Source organism: Nicotiana attenuata, unplaced genomic scaffold, assembly GCF_001879085.1.
Source record: "Nicotiana attenuata strain UT unplaced genomic scaffold, NIATTr2, whole genome shotgun sequence".
In the NCBI taxonomy this organism is placed as follows: Eukaryota; Viridiplantae; Streptophyta; class Magnoliopsida; order Solanales; family Solanaceae; genus Nicotiana; species Nicotiana attenuata.
Genome location: NW_017678162.1, coordinates 6,046 through 13,970, shown reverse-complemented (window position 1 = coordinate 13,970; position 7,925 = coordinate 6,046). Strand labels below are relative to the sequence as shown.

The 7,925-nt window shown below is 33.6% G+C and overlaps 2 protein-coding genes across 3 annotated transcripts; both read right to left on the bottom strand.

Moving 5' to 3' along the window:
• Positions 1 to 1,058: 1,058 nt before the first annotated feature.
• LOC109221565 lies at positions 1,059 to 1,884 on the bottom strand. Its single transcript, XM_019386039.1, has 2 exons — positions 1,573 to 1,884; positions 1,059 to 1,454 (listed from the first exon to the last, which is right to left on the bottom strand). Exons 1-2 carry the CDS (start codon positions 1,882 to 1,884, stop codon positions 1,059 to 1,061), a joined length of 708 nt encoding a protein of 235 aa, XP_019241584.1.
• Positions 1,885 to 3,399: 1,515 nt separating this feature from the next.
• On the bottom strand, positions 3,400 to 6,967 carry LOC109221567. 2 transcript variants are annotated; one of them, XM_019386041.1, is made up of 3 exons: positions 6,683 to 6,921; positions 3,799 to 3,930; positions 3,400 to 3,666 (listed from the first exon to the last, which is right to left on the bottom strand). In XM_019386041.1, the coding sequence occupies exons 1-3, from the start codon at positions 6,821 to 6,823 to the stop codon at positions 3,580 to 3,582; spliced, it is 360 nt and encodes a 119-aa protein (XP_019241586.1). In that variant the 5' UTR covers positions 6,824 to 6,921; the 3' UTR covers positions 3,400 to 3,579. The 2 variants fall into 2 exon arrangements, with proteins under 2 accessions (XP_019241586.1, XP_019241587.1); XM_019386042.1 differs by having other exon boundaries at positions 3,576 to 3,666; positions 3,807 to 3,930; positions 6,683 to 6,967.
• Between the last annotated feature and the right edge of the window lie 958 nt (positions 6,968 to 7,925).

Below are 7,925 nucleotides of genomic sequence, written 5' to 3'. Positions count from 1 at the left end.
TTCAAGAACACAAAGACATACATTGAAAAAGTTGTTACCGACCCTATTGACATTCAGTGGATCGTCGGAGAGATTCCACAGCAAAAAGAAGGATCACTGTATGAAAAATCTTATTTCTTTCTATCTATTTAACATTTTTTTTGTTCATTGTTTGCTAAATATTGACACTTTTTTTTATTTTTGCAGCGACTGTGGTGTATATGTTGCTGCCTTTGCAGAGTATGTCAGCATTGGAGACCTAGCAGTTCCTACGGATGACCTTCTGATATTGATCAACATCATAGATGCTATGGAGCGCTACTGTGGGACTACGCTAGGAAGAAGCAAGAGAATTTGGTGCAATTAGTGAAAGTGAGGTGACTGGAAGATTAGCAAGGAAAAAAGGTGTACCAGTTGTGAACAGAAAATACAAGTCTTGAAGAAGAAGAATTAGTTGCAATTTTTTGTATGGAACATGTAGTTACATTGTTTAGTTGCAGCTAGTTTTGTAGAAAGATAGTAGACAAGTTTATGAACAAGATTGTTGAAGTTTAATTGTAGCAGATTTGTGCTACAACTATTTTACCCTTTGTTTTTTTTATTTTATCCAGTATACTAGTTCGAACAATTGGAAAACATTCTGTTGTTTTTATATTCACTTGTTGAAAGTAAACAGTACTTGATCTAATTATTGTTACTGGTTAACTCCTTTTCAACTTAATTATTATGTAGTTACTCTGCCAACTCTAGATTATGTAGTTATTTTGTAGTTTTTTTTGTAGATAAATTGTAGGGATCATTAACAACTATCGATGGGTGCTAGAGATAATAAAATAATTGTGTATTATATATATAGGAATCATTCACAAACCAATCAAGCTATGAAAATATTAACTCAATAAAAAATACTAATTAAACAAAACAATTTCAAACTAACTACATTAAGAGTTGAAGGTGCCTCAACTATTACACATCAAATATAATTCTCCTGAACTCATCAACAATTTTTATGAAAAATTCAGTTTACTGCATAATTTTTTTTTTGGGAGCATTCTTGCAAGATCTTTTGTTATGCCCTTTTACTTCGCATTGCCACATGAAACCTTGTACTTCTTTGAATTAACTTCATCATATGTTTTGTATCTTTGTTTTTGAGGTCTTATTGGCTGTCTTTTCCCACCTGAATGAGGATTTACAACTTCTTCAGTTATATGTTGTGGCACATTCCATTTGCTTTCATCAGGTAGGGGATTTACTGGTATTTCATAAGTATGCAAGAGGCTCTCCCTTGTGTAATAAGGAGAGCAATATTGTTCATAAGACTCATCCCTGTGCCTTAAAGCAGCCAAAGTATGTGGACAAGGAAGTTCATCAAACTGGAATTGCCCACACCTACATCTCTTGTTTTCAAGACAAACAATATAGCGCCTGACACCATCTAGTACTGTATGGATGTAATCTGTTGAAGCCCTCATCTGCAATTACATTACAAACAAAAAACTATTCATATACAATCAGAATACAAAATATCTACAAAATATCTACATTGTCTTTTAATAATTTATTTTGATGCAATAAATGGTCAGATCTTACTCTAAGCTTGTGCGACAATGTTCTGTTGTCATCCAACTCTTTGTTGTATTTAAACCCAAGGTTTGTGAATGTACCCTTTGCTTTCAATAACTTTTCTTTAGTCCAACGTTCAAGAAGAGTCCTCATATACTCTAATAGTTCTACTATCGGTAGCTCTCTTGCATCTTTTGTTACAACATTCAACGACTCTGCAATGTTTGATGTCATAGTCAAAGTTCTGTTGACCGTAGCATGTACTCGAGACCATCTATGATAGCCATTATCGTATAAGTATGCTTTAAAATGCGGGTCAATCTCTTCAATCTTTGACATCCTTTCATTAAATTCATCAAGCGTGTATGATCGTGTCGTGACAAAGTACAATTCGCTTAACTTTAGATGACCTTTCTTGAACTTTGCCCTTATATTTGTCCAAATATGCCACAGGCAAGAATTTATATACAAAGAAACTACAAACTATCTACAATTTTGTTAAATAATATCACAAAAAAACTTGAAGAAGTAAAAATTTACAAATAAACTACAAAATAAAACAAAAATGATTTTTGACCATTCATATATTCCTACCTTCTAGCACTAGATCTTTTCACCCTAAATTGGAACTTGTTCATGACAGAATACTCCTTCTTTACAGTTGCAATTGTTTGCTTGTCTTGGTATACTTGGCCTACTTCAATAACACTTGGTGTACTTCAATAACACTTGGTGTTCTTTCTGTTATTATTATACTTTCATATTCCACTATCGCCGGAGATGTTGGAATATCAATTAACTTCAGTGTTCCAGCCGAACCTGCAATAAAATAAAGCTAAATATTGTTATGAACTTTTTTTTTTTGTAGATATTTTGTAGTTAATTTGTAAAAATATTGAAATTCTGTATTCCATATTGAGCTACAAATGATATGTAATTTTATTGTAGAAATATTGTAGATAGAATGAAATTCAACACTTATATATATATATATATATATATATATATATATATATATATATATATATATATATATATAGACTTTGACATGTAGTTTGTTTGTAAAAATATTGTAGATCAGTAATATACAACCTAAATTCGATAGTAATGTAACAGAATAAACCTGCAACTGTGTTCGAATTGGTGATACTCAATTCCAAATTAAAATCACGCACTGTTATACATAGCAGATATGTTCCTAAGCTTTTGTTTTCCTTTTTCGTCTACATGTATACACGAACACCCATATCTTTCCTAATTTCCATTGGAGGACAATGTTTGTTGACAATGTATTTGATTTCTATTATTTTTTCGGATGTATCTATCATTAGATGCTCTGCTATTGTAGAATTCAATAGGCTATAACTAGCATCCGAAGCCGACTACAATTCCATCGACCTGAAAGTCTCTATATCTCCCATATCCCAATTCCCATTCAGTTGAAGCATAATTGGGATTTTCGACATAATTGCGGTTGTTACAGAAGAATTGTAGCTAATTTAGTCGCTTTTGATTTGTGAAATCAGAAAAACCAGTGAAACAGAGTATTGTCGTAAAAACAGAGTAGTGAATTTTGGAGAGAAACGGGCGAAATTTAATAGCGAGATTTGCGTTTGATAAAATCCGAAATAATCCTTAATATCCCAACATTTGCGCGCCTATTAAAGGAATTGTACCGCTAACAGGATTCTGTTTTTAATGAGTTATTTATATTTTGTAGAAAACCTGTTAGCAGGGCGGGTAATTTACAAATTATGGACATTTTTCGTAATATAGTTTCCTATATGGTATAGGAACGAAAATTTCCCATAAAACTTTGTGTACACATCTCTTTACGCCTGAAATCTCACAGAATTTGCACAACTTCAGTCGAACTGTTTTCTTTTTCTTTTGCATTTATTTCTTTAGACTGATTATCGAAAGAGTAAAAATATGAGGTAAAGTTTTACATATGCAACTCCAGACAGTAAAATTATATCTATGGTAATTGGTCAAAATGAATATTCGAGATGCAACTGAGATGAAGTTGCGAGTTCAAAAGCTGAGGACTTCACCATCTTCATAATTTGGGAAAGTAACACATTTGTAAACTTTGCATTTTGAGCACAATATGTATCCCACCTGCAGTAGCACAAAGAAAAAGTTAATTGGAATTCTTATTAGAACTTAACAACATGTCTGAATCATCAATCAATGTAATTATTGTGTTCCATTATAAGTAACGGAATGCAAGATTGTAGTAGAAACACTTGCAGCTCTACATGATGGACACCGACGGTAAATTTTGTTAGTTTCAGATTTCACATTGGTCTTTTGCCCTTTACAAAAATCACAAAGCAACCATCCAGTGCCACCACAAGGTTCACACAAGATTCCTGACTCAGCCTTCCAAATGAAAACAAGCAGATAAAATAGTTAGAGATTTCTAAACTGGTAAAGCAATAGCATCACATCACAGCAATAAGAAGAAGAAGAAGAAGAAGAAGAAGAAGAATAAAGCAAGAAACTAGGATGCAAGAGCCAAGATGCAACGATTCAGTATCTTGAAACAAAGACACAACAGTCAGCTATCACAGCAGATAACATTAACAGAAAATGAGCATAAGATCATAGAGGACTTAAAAGGTATCTCCACTTAGAAATGAGGTGGTTAAGCTGATGCACATCCAAATATCTATAAACAAAGGTCATGGTGTAGTGGGAAGGAAAATGCTCAAGAACACGAAATCAGAAATTATAGACTATACTAAACCACTCATGAGAACTAAGACATGATAAGTTGATCTCACCATATTAGTCGAGACACAAGCAAAACTCATGATAATATATATGGTTCAAATAGAAAGCATATTACTTTACTAGGAAGAAGAACTAAAGGGGAAGCATATATCGTATTTTTATTGAAGTCTTATTGAGAAGTGAGAACACGGATTTTCTCATCTAAGTACGGATTCCGAGAGCTCTGAGAAAATGACTGTAAGATCATAGCAGACTTAAAAGTATCTCTACTTAGAAATGGTTAAGCTGTTGGAGATCTAAATATCTATAAGGACGGATCATCATTTAATGGAAAGAGAAATACTCAAGAAGACAAACTAAGGAGATTAATGACTTTCAGGAATTTTAGAAAACTATAGTGAACCACTGAGAACTAAGATATGACAAGTTGATCTGACCATGTCAGCAACACTAATGTTAAATGGTTCAAATAGAACATATTACATTATCTGATCAAGATATGGAAAAGGGATAAATGGGGAGTGGAGTATTTTCGGTAAAGTCCATCTACACAGGTTATCAAGACTCATCTCATCTCAGTGCGGAATACCAGAGCTCCAAGAAAGGCATGTTCTTTTCACCTAGTTGGCATAAGAGGAACCATCCTCACATTTGAAATTTTAGGAAAGAAGATACCCTATCTTAGCTGGTCTTACATTACAATTATTCGGGTGAAGATGTGGACGACTTATTAGTGCATTGCCAGGTTGCAATACATTTAAAGAAGTGATGTTTAAACCATAAAAATGTTGCCACTTTGGCTCCTGTGTGGATATTTTAGAAGGAAAAGAAGATGATAACTTTTGATGGAGCAGGAAATGATTTTGTAGGGACTAGGGATGGAGGCCCGTGTTTTGTTCTTAGCAACTTTTGAGCAACCACGAGCTTTCTGATTGTGTGTTATTTGTAGAGAATCGTAATTTTGTGTGGTTTCTCTATTTCTTTATAACTACTTGTATACCAAGATTTTTCCAAGGTCTCATTAAGGTTTTACTTTGTCAAAGATGACCCAACGGAAGCCTGCTTCCTGACTAGACCAAGCTGTGTTCTCCATAATCATAATGAGCCACAGAATTTTAGAGGACCTTATTAGGTATCCATCCATTTCTGTCCACACCAACATTAATAGTCCAGTACATCAGGGTAAAGTATATGTGCAGTAAAAGGATATCTGAATCGAAATCCCATGTGGGAATACACAGATTTCCCTCATTTGTTTCTGTTTCTACATCTTAACACTACGACTTAGAAATAAATTGTAGCCTCAGGAAGATTTGGCACAATAAATTTGTGAGAAATATCCAACTTAAACCATAGCTAGGGAAAAGTGAAAACGTGATCCAGTAAGAAATGACATATTAAAATTACTGATTCACCAATTATTTTGTAAATGAGGCGACGCTAGCAATGTGCAAGGAGAGCTATAGCTTGGTTATTGCTGGTAAGATATTACTGCTAGAAGATTTCATCTAAAGTTGCATTCTTTTCATCTCATTGGCAACTGTGTTGTGGAATATGAATCAACTAAAAGAAAACAAAATAACTGATATTGCTGATAGCCGCTTTGACCACTAAAAGATATGGTGTGGTTAAAGTTGTAGCAGTTACACTGACAAAGTAAGAGAGAAAGGAGGTTTGGCATTACGTTGTAGGCGAGAGCTGCAGGCACATCGAGAAGGATGGAAGAAGGAAATATCAAGAATTTCTACAACATGGTCCTAGGAAATCCAATAAATGAAAATGGAAATGACTAGAGAGATGTAAAGAGTACAAATTAAGTTGGATCAGACATCACTTCCCTGGTTTAGATATGTTAAATCTATGTGTTAGAGTATTAGAATATTAGAACAGTTAAGTTCTTAAATTAAGTTGAATGTTGTTCCATCATCTTCATTATCAATAAGAATTTCCACGTGGACTGACACATTTCCAAAATTAACCTACAGCTTTAATCTTCAAATATTGAACTTCAGATGCGGGAGGGGGGCAGAGCTAGGTAGAGTATGGGGGTTCAATTCGATCTCCTTTGTCAAAAAATTATACTGTACAAATAGAGCAAAAATGAGTTTTGAGTTACATACGAACTATCAATATTATCAGATCCGAATATCAACGATAGAATTTTGTAATTGAGCGAAAAAGCAAAAAGATCTAACTCAAATAGTAAAAAACAATTTCTTTGCTCATATGATGCAGAACCTCAGAAAAGTTAAACACATCATCGCTTGCAGCAAATATGAAAATCAATCACAAATCACAGAATAATGATCTTAACAAACTAGAACAGACGGCAACTACACATAGGCATTAATTTACCTCATTAGTAAAATAAAGAATATTTATAGAGAATGCTTAATACCTGCTGCTGTACCGGAAGACAACGCATAGGTTTCAAGAAACCACGAAAGGACTCAATAGGCACATTCTTTACAACAATTGGGAAGTTTAACTTCACATTGCTGTTAGCAGCCATGAACAAGGAAACAGCCATTGTAGCCATAGACTTCACTCCCGCCTAATAACTAACCATAACCACACATTCCCAACCCAAACACCTTTGAAACAAAAAGTGCAATATTTTAACCCCAAAATATTGATAATATTACATGATTGTCACTTCTTAGAGGTTTTAACTCAACTGGTCCCTTAAGTTTCGGGGTAAGCCCATTCTTATCCCAATTCTATTACTCTGACCAGATGTATTCTTTTATTTTGCAAATATTGAGCATTTTAATTCCACCTGATGGAATTCCAAAATATATTACTACTATTTAAACTAACCGAAATGGCATATGCCTTTCATGTGACCAAGCTAAATAACAATCACGATAAACTTGTCTTTTTTCCCCAACTTGATTAGATACGTATTCCTTTTATTGTGATACATAAGAAATCGACACGAGGAGATTAAGGTTGCCATAAGTAGGTGGAGTTTTTGCCTGTTCGCTACTAGAAATCTGGGAATTACCGACCAAAAATTTGCTTGGTCGGTCAAAAAAAGCGACCAAAGTTGGTCGCTAATGTGGAAAAAAGTATTAAATAATTATTTTAAATAATTTACCGACCAAGGTTGGTCGCTTTTTGGTCGATAAAGTGGTCAACATGTTGACCGGGCTGGTCAGACTTGCTTGGTCAAAGAAATATTGAGCGACCAACTTTGGTCGCTAATGTGGGACCCAGTTATAAAGTTGTAGTAATTATATTATAGTTTAAAATATTTTATAAAATATAAATAAATATTATTTAAAGTTGGCGATCAAAGTTGGTCGGTTATGAAAGGGGAAGCAAGTTGCGACCAACTTTGGTCGCTAATTTAGGACCCAGTTATAATGTTTAATAATTATATCATTATTTAAAATATAAATAAATCTTATTCAAAATTAGCGACCAACTTTGGTCGCTTAGTTTAATTTTTGGATAATTAGCGACCAGTGTTGGTCTCTTTTCAGGTCAACATTGGTCAAAATTAAAAATCACTTTTATATTTACTATAAATTAAAATTAAAAATCTTATTCAAAAGGGATGAATACACTAAAATATACTCTAACATGCTATATATGTAGTTAAAGTAGTACAACGAAGCATGATATATATATATATA